General features: G+C 41.7%; 1 protein-coding gene across 1 annotated transcript in view; it reads right to left on the bottom strand.

Moving 5' to 3' along the window:
• The window catches only part of LOC145409362 (lachesin-like), a 191,723-nt gene that overhangs the window by 12,800 nt on the left and 162,613 nt on the right, over nt 1–16,310 (bottom strand). Inside the window, exon 5 of the mRNA XM_080279831.1 lies at nt 10,438–10,574. Coding sequence (XP_080135957.1) covers nt 10,438–10,574 — 137 coding nt within the window. The remainder of the gene's footprint in view (nt 1–10,437; nt 10,575–16,310) is intronic.

Genomic DNA, 16,310 nt, shown 5'->3' with positions numbered 1-16,310 from the left:
TCCTTGTCTGGGGCAGAATTGCCTCCTGCTGTTGTTGTGCTGCGGTCGCCTCCAGGAGACTGTAATCTCTTTTAGTCCTTTTTGCCGCTGGTTACTACATGTTATACTTATGTATTCCTTCCTGTTGTACAACCTGTAGTAGTCCGTTTTTTAATTCACTGGCTTTCTCTTTTGATGGCTTTGCTTTCTATGCTCTGGATTCCTACCGAAAGTGGATACTGTGTCTATACGTTATGTAATGCCATTCTGTCGTATCAGGCATTTGTAACTTAGTGCTAAAATTTACAAAAGCATTTTTTTATGTAATCGTGACAAACTTTGTCTCTATCAGAGAAAGAAAACTAAAGAGGACAGAAAACTGAGACAAATTCATTTTGAGCTATCTTGGTCTACTGGGTTAATATGTGGGTTAATATGTGGATGTTCGAGGCTGTATCGATGCTGCTGCTGCTGCTGCTGCTGCTGCTAATGATGATGATGATGATGATGATGATGATGATGAAATAAAAACATCTACAATATTCTTAACAATAAATTTTTTTTTAATAATAATAATAATATAATATTCGTACGGCATGAAAACAGTGAGTGATAAAGGTGATGATAGTGTGATTACGATAACATTGGTGATAATGATAGTAAGACACACACACACACACACACACACACACACACACACACACACACACACACACACACACTCAAAGGCCTTCACCAAGCTCGTTACGTAATTAAAAGCTCACTGAAAAACAGCCAACAGACGGGCCTTTAGTTGTTAATTAAGAGTCCATATTTTGGAAGTAATGGATTTCCGAGGTGAGGGAAAGGGGCAGGAGGGAGGCTGGGGGAAGGAGAGGCGGGGGGGGGGGGACCCTGGGAACAGCACCCCACATCCACATCCATCACGAAGCCGGTCCGACTGATGTGGGGAAGGGTCGTGGCGGGGAGCTATACAGGCACGCCGTACGTACATACAGTATACAGGTATACATGCACATACACACCTACCATTCGACCATGTAACGGCACGGCATGGAAGTGTTGATAATATCGGTCATGTAACGGCATGGAAACGTTGATAACAGGATTTCTTGTTGAATAAGACTATTTTATAATACTTTCCTTAGCGATCTATTTTGTCTTCTTCACTTTTATTATCCTCATATAACTGGAGTAAAGTATGTTGATAAAAAAAAAGATATGAATTTTACACGGGTATGAGAAATATATTAGGCTTACGAGTCACTGACTAGTACTTCCCAAGATTTAATGGGCAGGAAAAAAAAAAAAAAAAAAAAAAAAAAAAAAAAAATTACCAGCTAGATAGGAAATGTGTTGGCTTTCATAAAATGTCTTTATATGAACTTTTTTACATTATTTCCAAAGTTGTATTTAATATTTTCCGATGCTCACTGAAAATAATAAAAAAAAAAAACATGCAAAGTTGTTTCTCTAGTGTGTTTGTAACACATCTCAAATTTATAATAACTAATTCAGTATTGCATCAAGTCACTGTCACTGGACTATGAAAAAAAATAAATATCAGTTAAATTTTCTCAAAATGCATTACATTACTTGCTAGCACTGGTCAAAATACAGAACTTGGCTAATCTGGTTATTTGGCATAAAAGAAATGAAAGAATATTTCATAAACGTAAAGATAAATAATGAAGCCTTATGATACTCTTCAAATTCGGTGTTCAGCTCATCTGTTCATTGGTCTAGCTGCTAGCAGATTCTATTCAACGACTGGCAGCATTCTGGGGGTCTGAGTCTTTTGGCGCAGGTCTATAAGCAGATATTATGATGAGATTTTCAGGCGTTTTGTATACCGTACATACAACTGATTCCTCCCGGATTTGTGCTGAAATCACTCGCTCACGCCAAGCAGCACTTACTAGCAATATATAACAAATGTTTATGCACACGGTGCAGGTAGTCTCTGAAATCATCCTTACAGGATTGTTTTGCCAGCATAGTTGTCCACATAAATATACTTATCTTGAAATTCTCTAACCAGAAGAGATTTTAGATGGCTCCACTGAGTTAAAATTTTTCCAACTTTACATTATTTTATTTTTGTCAAATGGTGGTCTATTTCAACATATTTAAAGTTCCGAGCTCTGCTTCTCCATAATACATCAAAGCTTTGTCGTACTCTGGCACTGCATCATGACTGAAGACTTTGGCAGCTGCTTTGGGTAAGCCTGCTACACTGTCAGGGTTATACAGGAATGCACTCAATATGGACATTATTCTAGTGACTATGAAAGTGATAGCAGTTCTGATAGCTTCTGCTACAGTTGTAAATAGACTATGTACAGTTGTAAATAGACTATGTTTAATGTATCAGTTTCACTGGGACGTGAGTGATAGCCGCACCCTGAATTGTAGAGTTCCTGTCCCGACTCTCCTGCACACTAATATGAAATTTCTAAAGCCACCCACCTACTGACCGCTGGTTAATCATAAATACAAAAGGAGGGAGAACGGCCTATTGCGACGTTATCAGACTGAGCGACGAGTGGTGTGCCAAACCTACGGATTAGGTAAAAACGGGACTCTCGGCTAACTCGCTACTTTGCTAGTGAGATGTTATGGCCACTCGTAAACAAAATATTCTGCTCGTGAATGTAAGAAAATTATGTGCCATGTTGAAGCCTGTTAAATGAGAATATGAAGCAACAGTATGGGAATAAAAAAGACCCGAGAGAAGTACTTCGAAGTCTCTGATGCCTGCATGAATACAACTCATTAAAATATGAATGAAATACTGGTTGCTGTTAAATGTTATGCGACCAGCGTGGAATACATACCATTGTTATGACTCAAACTCTCTTCCATCGCTGGTAGCTTTCGGCATGATAATATGTTTTGACTAATACCAAAAGGCTTTACTTGGATAAGGCATTGATCTTTTCTTTACGATGGATTTTTGTATTTTACCAATGCTTACTTTAGAATATTGTGGCAGTTTAGGAAAGTTCTTTTGTAGTTACATGGTTGGATAAAGCTAGTAGTTAAAGAACACTGCTAATTTAGGAGTCACGATGGCTCATTGGATATAACGCCTTTGGATTTACGGTGCTCTGAATCTGGGTGTAAAACTAGGCTCGGTGAACATATAGAGAACGGAATGCTATTTTACCAGCAAACGACATTAATTATAAAGAATGTCTTGCTTATCAATTTTATAAAATGTCTTGCTTCCTCCAGGCAATTATATTAATCTTATCAGAGACTAGTGATACAATGTTAACTTGTGTACTGCGGAAGCGGGCAGTGCACATCACTGAGTCAGTGAAGGGATGTAATCAAAGCACAGCAGAGGGTGGTGGTGGAAGTGGTGGTGGTGGGGGTGTTGTGGAGGGGAGAGAAGGGGGACGAGGTTAATGAATAAAGCACTGTATATGACGACGTCTTTTCCTCAAAGCACACTCTACCTCACACCACAAGCGACATCTGACCACACACCACGACACTGCGCCTCGTCTCACACTATATCTGCTGTCTCCAGAGAGTTTTATTCAGCTTAGGAGAGATTTTCCGGACTGAAAGGTTTATATACAGCTTTCGTAATTCCCTGTAGCCCGAGGACATGTTTTTTTTTTTTTTTTTTTTTCTTCCATCGAACGATTTCTTTTACATGAAAAGGATCCCTCGTCGTGAACGAGTTAATGAGGACTTTTTTTTTCCCTCTCTTTCAGTTCTATACGATTCTTTCCTCTGCTAAACAAAATCGTCTGGCGATAGAAAGATTAAATGGTAAAGACAATATCATACTGAACAAGTTAACACCTTCAGTACGAAGACGAGGAGGGACGTTTGGGGCCCCTGAGCAGCAAGACCAGAGGGAGACAAGGAGTGGTGGTGTGAGAGATGGTGGTGGAGGTAGGGAGTGAGGTGTAGTGAGGGTCAGGAGGCAGCTGGCACCCCACCAACACAACTTATACCATCAAAGTGTATGTAGTCATAAATAAATAAATAATTAAATAAACAAAAAATACAAACACTGCTCCACTTACAGCACTGAACATCATGAAACATGGGTGAAGTATTTGGTATACATAAATGCCACCCTGTGATCTGAGTGTAAACACTGACTTTGTCTATCTATCTTTTGCCAGACGCCATAATCCCGTAAGGGGTGGCCATTTGACTTTGAGTTATTTGTTTTACGGGGAGGGGCACTAACCCTCCACCAACCCACTTGCTGACACGTAGGGAGCACGTATGGGTTGGTTATTTGGTTACCACCCAGCGTTGTATATGGTTTCTTGGCTTACAGGAAACCATTTGGTTTGTCACTCAATGTAAAGCCACCTGTAATGGAAAGAAGAACAATAGGAAGTGACAGGAAAGATGGGGAAAATGGGAAGAGAGGATGGCAGGCACAGAAAAAGAATGATAAAGGCTAAGGAAGAAGAAGGCAGCACTACGTCAAGTGTGTGGATGATGGTCGCCACCACCTACCACCAACTGTTGTTGGTAAGTTTTGATAATCAAGATAACACAAAACAGCACTATGTTGGAAGTTGCAAAGCCTAAGACATCAGTTTAATAGATCCCTATGAGTCTGAAGACTACGCTCTTATTCATATCCACCAGAGCCCTAGAGAAAGGCTTCCCCCCCCCCCTTTTGACGGCTGCACCAATTAATATTTTCGTCTCGTGTCTACCTGGAGGTAGTATCCCAACTGACCATGACATGAGTCATGGATTTTTAAGCGGAAATAAAGAAAGAACCAAAGATTAAAAGCATGCAAAATTTGTCCCTCTCAATGAAAACGAAAGAAAAAGTCAATCTGGTCCAGACACATCGAGATTCCTGGACATTATGCCTTTAACTGACTGGAGGTCACTGGCAATGGGAAAGGCACACTAAGGAAGACAGCTTCAGAAGGCAAGTTGTGCACATGAAAGAATGAGAGTACTGGTTAACCCTTGTATTAGTGGTGAATAGGAATGACCTGGGTGACTGGGTGTATTACTAAACGAATGCTGCGTGTCTACTGCATATAAACGATAAATCACAATTAATATAGTCTTATATCCACGGTATACTTAGCTATATTAACCTATCACAATATGTACCCTGCGAACAATAATCATGGCTGTGGTAGATACACACACTGCTGGGTCCCATTAACGAAGTCTCTACACGGGACACACATCGTCATTATTATCACACATATCATCGCCACAGTCAGACCCTTCCCTCATAACAGGATCGCATCATTCACCATAACCAGCCTTCACCTTCATTAATCATAATTTCACTCTCTTCATTCATTATAAGCAGCGTCTATTTCCTCTACCTCATCGCTCTCCCGTGTTTTCAGGCACTTATCCCCCCCCCCCCACCGTCTGCTGTCACTTGGCCTCTCAGTCAATATTCATGTGGTTGTGAAACATGGACGCTTGGTGTTACAAAATCAGACTGCACCCAATCTCACCCACACCACACTAGTACCACCACTGTCATACATCAGTGTATATCCCAAGTCATCAGTATGTCAAATTACTGGACCAAGATAAACAGAACTGTATCAAAGAATGAGTCATTTGCTTCTTCACAAACGTCCACCACAACATATTCACTGACAACTCTCCAAGATGTGGACTAGGCCTGGGAACTACTGTAAAGCAAGGAAGCACGTTCAGAATTGTCTAATATATAAATAAATTAGCCACAGAAGTCCGTGTCCGATAATATATTAATTTTTGCTGAAAACATGATGGTTAAAAGTCAGCAAGCTTTGTCTTTCAAGAACCCACTAAATCTTTCAACGTAATACAATATACATAAATATCCCAACGACTGTGTCTCCGATAATATACTAACTTTTGCTGCACACATGATGGCAACATATCAGCATGCTTTGTCCTTCAGGAACACACCAACTCTTCCAATGCAGTACAATGCACTGTACCTCCAGTGCCAAGGTGAGTCAGTAAGTTTCAACCCACACAACCAGGCACAGCTGCTAATACAGTACACTTAGAAAATGAGAAGAGTAATATTTAGCACGATACAAAGCCTTACTGCATGATTGTAATACCGGTAGTAACCTTGAAGTAAGAAGTATATGAAATGGTTAAACACTGGAATTATTTCAGCGTTCACTTGACAGGCTGTGACGAGCACCTGAAGGACTTAAACCCTACAAAGAAGCAACACAAGACTTGAGGTCTGGCAATCTATCTGGCTCGACCCGTAAACCTTACACATACCACTGACCAATACCCAGCCTTTCCCTTAATCACCAGCCAATACCACCAATAACACACACACACACACACACACACACACTACCACCTAACAGTACTACTCACACCTCATGTACTGTTACCACCAATCATTACCACTACCACTACGAGTAGACATCACTTCTAACCTCTCACCATTACCTTCAACTACTAATCAATACTTAACCACACCTCTTACCAACTAACACCACTCATCACTGCCACAACCACTACCAGACCCACCACCACTACCACCACGCATCACTTACACCTAATGCAGCCACTGAACCACTGTCACATTGCTCACTGACATCAATCAACACTGATCTCTCTCTCTCTCTCTCTCTCTCTCTCTCTCTCTCTCTCTCTTTCTCTCTCTCTTTCTCAATCGTCTCGACCTTCCTTTCCCACTTAAGGAAAGAATGAGATATTATCGAAAAATCCGAGAAAAATGAGATAAAGAGAGACAGCTGATAAACAGCATGCACGGTAAAATGAGCAAACATTTATATGATGATCAGGAAATTTTTCGTGGATTCAAGTCGAGAATGAAAGGAGTTGAAATAAGCTACTGGAAAGGACCATGCGGAGTTACTTGAAGAGACTGACACACAAATGAGGAAGTTCAGGAGCGTTGTGATGTTGATGGGGGTATGTTGAAAACTGTTTGAAGTACGATATATCCTGATGTGGTGTGGCCATGTGGAGAGACTAAGAGACTGCCTAGCATGTGAATGAGATGGACTGGAAGGGGGAAGCCAAGGATGAGACTGTGGGACTGGCAGTGAGGTATACTGTATATGCAGGGGTGGTGTGAGTTGGAAGGCATCCTGATGGTAGAGGATGGGGTAATATAGAGGTAATATGCTCATGGACACCCCATCCAGGATTAATGGATCTGACAAAGACAGTCAGATAGACAGACAAGCAGATTTTGTCTGAGCCAGTAGGTACGGAGCCGAGATCTGAGGGTCTCTGAATCTTGCCAGGGATTAAAAACAGATGGCGGGGGATCCCTAATCACTGCCATCCTCCCCTTCGTGCCTCTTAGGCTTGCAGGGATTACGGGAGCAATGTTGTTTATCCCCAACACCAGGGACTCGTTATAATGTTACTATCCTCCACCTCCACCTGCCACGCCCCCCTTCCCCCCCCACACACAAATCAGCTTCTTTAACACTATCTCTCGCATTCACTTGCACAAGTCTCTTTTCACAGTTCCCCCAATATTGCACATCTCCTTACCGTAATTTTCTGACAGCGTTTTCTTTTCCTGATTTGCATATATCTTGAGTCTGGCGTTCGAAAACCAAACATGGCACACACTTAAAGAGTTAAAGTAGATCATAATACAATAGTACATCGTTTCATATCCTTGCATATCTTTTCACTCTGTCGTTTGTACTGATGACAAACTGATTCTGACACACTATCATTACAATACTCCTTACACCCAACTCTAACACGAAAGACATCTCTCTTAAATATGAACTTGCCACCACTGTTAAAGATTAATTTTCGATATCACTCCTCCTCTGAGTAGATTTGACACTGATGTGGATCTCATTTGGAATGATACCTGTCAGAGTCTTGGTAAACACTCTTCTAGGGATAACACCGTCACGCCCGTTAGCTCTAACGAAATCCTTTCTTACTGACAAATACAGTGGTTTTATGGTTTAATAACCACCTAACCTTGGTCTTTGATTTTCAACTGTACCCAAATCATCCCTAAAGTAGCTAAAACAAAACACCATAACTCTGAAAATGGTCAGCTAAGCAGCCGATTTCTCCAAATTCTTTTCTAGGGCAACCTCCTTCTAAAATAGTATACAGTAATCCATTATTTTGCATTTTCACACACACACACACACACACACACACACACACACACACACACACACACACACACACACACACACACACACACACACACACACACACACACACACACACACACACACATACACACACACACACACACATACACACACACACAATTCTCCAGTAAGAATGAGGCTTAAAAGTTGGCCGAAAAAGATTATATGTCATAGGTGGTGCAATATCAACAAAAAAGGTCAAAGGTAAGGTCAACTCACATAGTCTTTATCCCAACTGGACCAAATTAAGTGGAAGAGCTGAGTCATGAAAGGATGATTAAGGGTCACTGCTACAAAGATCAAGGGTCAGTGTCACAACAGGTCAAAGGTCTGTGCCACAACTGGTCAAGGGTCAATGTCACAACACGTCAAGGGTCAGTGTCACAACAGGTCAAAGGTCTGTGTCACAAAATGTAAAGGGTCAGTGTCACGACAGGTCAAGGGTCAGTGTCACAACAGATCAAGGGTCTGTGTTAACAGGTCAATCAGCATGTAAAGGGCCAGTGCCACAACAGGTCAAGGGTTAGTGTCACAACAGGTCAAGAGTCAGCATCACAACAGGTCAAGGGTCAGTGTCACAGGGCAGGGTCAACTTGAACACCTGATTCAAGCTGCAGCAAACATGTTGGAAACACTGAAGATCAGGCAAAGCTGAAGTAAGCCGAGTTTGATTTGGGTAAAAATCACAGGGCAAGGCAGACATTATATACTGCTGCCACAGTGTAGGGTGGCAATGGTGCACTATGATGGCTCCTTCTTGGTACTGTCTACATATATATTTTTTCCGGTTGAGAGAGACTTTGTGAACGGGAAGGGGTCATCAGAGCCTTTAATAACCCCTTCACTACTGAGACGATCTTCAAAATTGAAGACAATGCAGAAGCCTTAACTCCCAAGCACAGACGCTTATAAATCAATGAAACATTTTCTATATCTCTCTGTCTATGTACATGTATATCTATCTGTCTATCTCTCTATCTATCTATGTGCGTGTATATCTATCTATCTATGTATGTGTATCTACCCATGTACATCTACATCTAAGTAGTACATGTATATCTATGTAGGTGTGCATCTAATATATCTATCAATGTACGTGTATATTTGTCAATGTACGTATATCTATTCATCTATCTACCTATTCACTTGTTTATATGTTTATCTGTCTATTTATATAACTATCCATTTATTTAATTATGAAATATATGAAGCCATATGGATAACACTGTGTCAAAAGCCATAGGAGTAGGTTAAGGCGGTATAAGCACATCTTTACTGAAGTAAGCAGCATTATTATATAATTCTTGCTTAAGCATAAGTGCATTAAAAAAAATAATGACATGATTATCATAGAACTACTACTCCTTCACACAATGCATTATAATATGACATGACAAAAGAAGAACACTATAAGGATAGGGTTACATGTCCTTTTGCTGCCTTGACCTAGTTCCTATGGTTCTGTGGCATTGTGTTATCCACTCCTAAAACACCTCATTTCCATTACATTCAAACTTTTCCTCTCTGCTACACCCGCGTATGGATCGAGTGAGAAATGATGAAGTGCGAAGGAGAACTGGAGTTATGCCGGAGAAATTGAGCAGAGAGTGTCGCTATGGTTTGGGCATATGGAGAGAATGGATGATGAGCGATTGGTGAAAAAGATATATGGATCACATGTGAGAGGTGTAAGGCTGAGAGGAAAACCACAAATAGGATGGATGGACAGTGTGAAGAGAGCATTAGATGCGAGAGGGATGTCTGTTGAGCAAGGAAGAGTGGCTGCACGTGATAGGAATGATTGGAGTGACACTGTGAATGAATAAATGGTGACGCGGGGCCAAAGGGATATTCTCCCGTATTTGGTCTGATCAGCTGATCAGGTCAGGTGAGGGTAAGGGGATCGGTCCATTATGATGTGACAGAGGTAAACCAGCTCTGCTGTCGGACCCTACTGCAGATGACACTGACTGCACTATGCAGTTGAACCTTGTGTGGTTTGGTGCGGTCAGGATCTGTCCCTTCACCCCTTGGGGCTAAGATACGAATACATGTGTGTTTGGATGAGTAAATTAGGAGTGTGTCGTCCTGTCATGGCTACCTCCCTTTCTTTGGGGGAAGCAGCCTAGATATATAGTTAGATTGATGGTGTTATCCACACCTCTTCATAGGTTTCATAAAATGGATTTCTATACTTATATAAAACATAAATACAAATCATTTTGATATAACTCTCTCTCTCTCTCTCTCTCTCTCTCTCTCTCTCTCTCTCTCTCTCTCTCTCTCTCTCTCTCTCTCTCTCTCTCACCTGTGACGACATGGATGGTAACGTTGGTAGAGGCCAGGTTAGTAACATTACAGTAGTAGGTGCCCGAGTCTGCCTTCGCCGCGTTACTCACTCGCAGCCACGACCGTGCCACAGACCCTCGCAGCTCAGTCTTCAGGCTGTGCACCAAGGGACAGAAACAAGGTTACCAAAGCCTGGGTGTGATGTACAGCTGCCAACATAAATGATGACCCACTTCTTAACGATAACTAATGACACAGTGACGGATAACTCTGGAAGTTCAGTGGTTAATTGCCATCGTAATTAGTACTGTCTGATCACTTTATCCTCAGTGCTGAAAATATTCAAAAATGTTTTATCGTTATAATATTCCCTGGCAACACCAATAAATACCGTCATTTTTGTGCGTCCGTTCTCAGGAAATTCTCAGTAAAATTATCATCCCACCTACTGCACGTTACTATTACCTCTTGGCCATACATTCTTAATTGTGATCACACATCGTAAATATAAGCCATTTAGGCTATGCCAATCAACTCTACTTCTTACAGTATTACCAGATCAAAATGCTCAAACCACTCTGACTGATGGGGATAAACTTTTATACTGTCTCCTGTACATGGCAAACGCAAAGCAGGCAAGGGACACAAAACAGTAAAGGCAAAGGATAGGTACCTGGATCGCGTGAAGATGGTGGAGGGGGAGAGGAAAAGGATACATACAGGATGGTATGGGATGAAGGAGTAGGATAAGAGACTAATACACTGTCACGCAGGCGAGAGGGATCGGTTTAGGTACAGGGAGTCAAAGGACTGTGGAGTAAAGGGAGAGTGGTGAGGGAGGCAGGGAAATTAGGTTAGGGAGACAGGGAGAGAGTGGTGAGCGAGGTAGGGAGAGGGGGCGGTGAAGGAGGGTATAGGTGGTGGAGAAAAAGATGAGAAGACCAGTGAATTGAAGGGGGACAGGGAGTGTTGTTAAGGGGCAGGATAAGTGGTGAGGTGGCTTAAAGTGGTGAAGGGGCTGAGAGTGGTGAGAGGGCGGAGAGTGGTGAAGAGGGCAGAGAGTGGTGAAGAGGGCAGAGAATGGCGTAGAGGTAAAAAGAGTGGTGAGGGGGCGGAGAGTGGTGAAGAGGGCAGAGAATGGAGTAGAGATTGGTTACAGTGTGGGTGTGGATGAGGGAAACACAAACAATGGATGTGGAAGTAAGTAAGAGTGTGAGTGGTAGGCAGGGACAGTAAGATGGGAAAGGGTGAGGGAGAGATGCAAGGAGACTGGTGAGGGAGATTAATGCAGATGGGAGACAGGAATGGTGAGGATGGCTGACGACAGTAGTGAAGGAGAAGGTTAATGATGTTTAGACGTGAGGATGAGGGAGATGGTGAGGGCGTGGGTAGGGCAAAGCGAAGTCTGACTCGGCTGTGGATGAGCAGAGAAAGATATGAAGGTGGTGGACATGTGTGAATGAGGGTGCTGGTGAGGGAGAGGCAGGGCGGAGAATAGAAAGTGGACCATGAAGAATTAGAGAGTTTGGGAGAGCGGTGTGGGAAAGGGTGTGAGGGAAGGGGATGTGACAGCGAGGACCTTGAGTGTAAGAGGAAGAAGCATGAGAGAGGCAGAGCGACTGGCGAGAGCGGGATAAGAAAGATAAAGGGATAATACTGAATGTGGGCAGGGGAAGAGGCGGGAGATAAATGACAGATGTTGCGGCAGAGGTGAAGGGGAAAGATAAATGAGGGAAAAAAAAATAATTACATCAGAAGCAGAAAGATGATAAGAAGAATGAAAAAGGTTAAGGATGAGAAAGATAACAGGAAAAAAGAGGGCATAATGAATGAAGGAGAGGTGAAGAAGGAAGTGAAAAGGATGAAGGAAGGAAAACCATGAAAACATGGAGAAAACGAATAAGGCAGCAGCACATGACAATGGATGAGGGGCAAGAAAGACCATGAATGAAGGAAGGGAAAATATAGGGCATGGAAAAATATGATGGAAGGTTAGAGATAAAAATTCAGAAAAAAAAAATAGGTATGTGAGGGAAAAAGGTGAGGAAGGACGATGAAGGAAAAAGGAAAGACAATCAAGATGAATGGAGAGGTGAAAGAAGGAAGAAGATGAAGGAAGAAGAAATGAAAAACAAGAAGAACAGAGAGGTGAAAGAATATGACGATGAAGGAGGAAGGGAAGAAAATCAAGAAGAATCAAGAGGCGAAAGAAGCAGGGAAGAGGATGATGGAGGGAAGACACGAAGGAAAACTGAACAAATACTGAAGTACTAGATATATACATAGAACCAAATGGGCCTCGCTAAGTGACGTGCCATATGGTTTTCTTTAATTATGCACTTGGCATGATTGAATTCTTTGAGGCTGAAATGACACTAAATGAGGCTTGGCTAGAATGAACCATCTTGCGGGTGAAAATCAATAGGGCGTGACTGACTGACCGGGCCGCTCCTAAAGATACTATCCCATGTAAAAATTAGGATCCCAGAGAAGAAAACGAAGAAACACAAAACTGTACGAAAAAATAATGAAGGATATACAGTCCGTGAAGAGGAAAGAAGAAAAAAAAATGAAAAGAAAAATGAACATATGGGAAGGCGAAAACGATGGTGACAAGGCATTAAAACAATGAATGGTGAGAAAATAGGAAAGGAATAAAATGATAATTGAAAGGTGGCGTGAGAATGAAGAGAAAAAAAAATTAATGGAGTTAGAACTCATCGAATAAAAAAAAAAATATTACATGGTGAATGTAAGGTACTGGGGCAGTGATGGTATAACGGAGGAAGACAAGGAGGGAGGGACTGGTAATGGGGAGAGGCAGATGGCGGGAGAGGCCGAGAGTGGGAGTGATACGCGGAAAGGATGGATAGATGGGCGGATGGTGAGGGGAATATGAAGACAGATTGATGGGTAGGTAGGTAAACAGACAGATAGAATGACTAAGTGACTGACATGGGTAGACGGATAGATAGACTGACAGAAAGCTCTCTCTCTCTCTACGTGAATATATATATATATATATATATATATATATATATATATATATATATATATATATATATATATATATATATATATATATATATTTAACCCATCGGATCCCAGAGCTGCTGGGCGAGGCATTGTGATGGGGGGGTACCGTACTAAGCGTACAGCCCTCCACCTGTCGGCTCATAGTCGCGAAGCTCAAAGGTCCCTACCCAGGGGTTCCCTACTTTATTAACTTCTGAAAATTCCCAGTTCTGCCCAATAATGAGGACAATGGGATCCAATGGGATATATATATATATATATATATATATATATATATATATATATATATATATATATATATATATATATATATATATATTACATACATACATATACGAGTAGAGAGAGAGAGAGAGAGAGAGAGAGAGAGAGAGAGAAAGAACAATGGAAAATAATGACAGTGGAAAGGACAAAGAAAAGAGATATATAGATCAGGACAGGAATTATATCCTAAGAGTAAAAAGGGCGAAGAGGGTAAGCCTTATGGTTGTCAAAATAACTGAATGTAAAATGAGGGAGCTTATTAAGTTACCTGCGTCAAAAACAAAGGACAGAACAAAGAAGCCCCTCAGTAAAATTCCCCTCCCCTTTTTTATAATGAAATATCCTTTCCTCGTATCATATGTACAGTACAGGATTTCATATATTCCTCAACGACCTAGCAACTCCTCTCCTTCAGTAACAGTGTTGTCCTGTACTGATGACCTAACATTAGCCTCGCAACACCCCAGAGCTCAATAAGCAGCAAGCCAGCTCCAACAGAACCTATACTCACTAGAACAATGGCTTAGACAAAGTATAATGCCTGTTTCACTAACCAAGTCAACCATTACTCTCTTTACTCAGGACAGACAAGAACCATCAAGTTCTCTCAATATCTTACTATATTCTCTTCCAAAGGGGAGGAACCCAAAATGCTTGGATTTACTGTGGTACACACATAATCTCTTCTTAGCATACAAACAACATCAATGCTGAGGCAACTCGAAAACTCGATTCCTTTTAAAACACTCACAGGCAATACCTTACATCAGAAGGAATCACTGATAATAACCTACTAACAGTCTATTAGATTGACAATAATATACAAGAACCCCACTTTAGCAAAAAGCTTTAAAGACTGTGCAAAACAAATACTTTAGGATAATAACAATGCACGAAGACCACAAGTAAATTATCTGTACCAGGAAACAAAAGTACTCCCATTCAAGGCTCATACGAATAAAGGTTACGATAATATATTGTTTCAGCTTAAGATCTCTCCCATCCACAAACTCAATGCTCGATCATCCCCTACTATAATAAAAACCAATTCCTAACCACTACAATGGCTGTCAGTAACGTCTCTTCTTCGTCTACCCACCACATTTCTCAAACATAATATACATACACATACAGCCACTATATGCACCTAAAACCTCCAGCCAATCAGCATCTTTTATAAACCCTTACCAGATATTAATCCCCAGCTTCCCAGAGAGACATGAGTGCGCCTTGCCAGACCACGACGCAGCCACCACCCCTCCCTCTCTCAGGATCAACACAAATAAACTCACAGACAATGCACTTTGCCTTCAGTATAATGCAACGCCTCACATTTCAACACAATTACTCACCTCATGTACCTCACCATGACAACACAAGCAAACCTTAAAAGAAAAAAAAATTAAATAAAGAGAAAAAACATGGTTGCACCCAATTAAAGTGGCCAATTTCGTGCAGTCAACTGGATTCAAGTCCAGATGAGACTGGGTTTGCAATGATAACAACAAAATTGGTGGAGGACACATTTTAATTAACGAGTGCGGCTTTTCGAGAAATGAATCTGTGGGAATTTGACAGGGTAAAATATATTGGAGACATGACACATCCATGTCTCCATGGTTGTTCAATCTGTACATGGATGGGGTAATAAAAGAGGTACAAGGTAGGGTAGTGGATGTTGGAGTGGCCCTGGTGAGAGAGGATAGTGTTTGGAAACTCCCTGTACTGTTGTTTGCAGATGATACTGTGTTGTTGAGTGAAGACGAAGGGGAGCTGCAAGGCTTGGTGGATGAGTTTGAGAGAGTGTGTAAGAAACGGAATCTAAAGGTGAATGTAGGGAAAAGTAAAGTGATGGTCTTTGAGAGAGGTGAAGTCAGTGAATGTACAGCGAGGTTGGATGGTTAGGAATTGGAAAATGTGAGTACGTTTAAGTACTTGGGTAGTGTGATGAGTAAGGATGGAGGTTTGGAGGGTGAAGTGCTTGAAAGGGTACAGCAGGGAAGAAAGGTTGCTGGTTCTTTGAAAGCAGTGATAAGAAACAGGGAAGTGAGCATGGAAGTGAAAAAGTTACTACATGACAGTATTGTGATACCAACTCTAACGTACGGAAGTGAAGCTTGGACGTTGTTGGAAGGACACAAGTCAAGAGTGAGAGCCGTGGAAATGAGTTATTTAAGAGGAGCCTGTGGAGTCACATGGAGAGACAGGCTGACGAATGAGGATATAAAGGAGCGTTGTGGTGTTGATGTGGATGTGATAGGAAGCGTTATGAGGAACACACTGAGGTGGTTTGGCCATGTGGAGAGGATGGAGGGTGAAAGACTGACGAAGAGAGTGTATGTGAGTGAGGTGGAGGGGAAAGAGGGAGGGGGAGGCCGAGGATGAGATGGAGAGATGGGGTGGAGAGGTATATGAGAGAGGGGGGTGTGAGTTGGGAGCAGGGGAGTGAAATGGCGGGGGACAGGGCGACTTGGAGGCGATTTGTTTGTGGCCACCCCAAACGGGATTGAGGCGTCTGGCAATAGATAGATAGATAGAAAATATATTGGTTTCTGTTCTGCAACACTATAAAATAACGATGGCTGACTTACT

This window comes from Coenobita brevimanus, chromosome 80 (assembly GCF_032717465.1).
Source record: "Coenobita brevimanus isolate Jiangsu-jjx chromosome 80, ASM3271746v2, whole genome shotgun sequence".
In the NCBI taxonomy this organism is placed as follows: domain Eukaryota; kingdom Metazoa; phylum Arthropoda; class Malacostraca; order Decapoda; family Coenobitidae; genus Coenobita; species Coenobita brevimanus.
The sequence above is the reverse complement of the archived record's forward strand: the minus strand, read 5'-3'. Positions and strand labels throughout refer to the sequence as shown.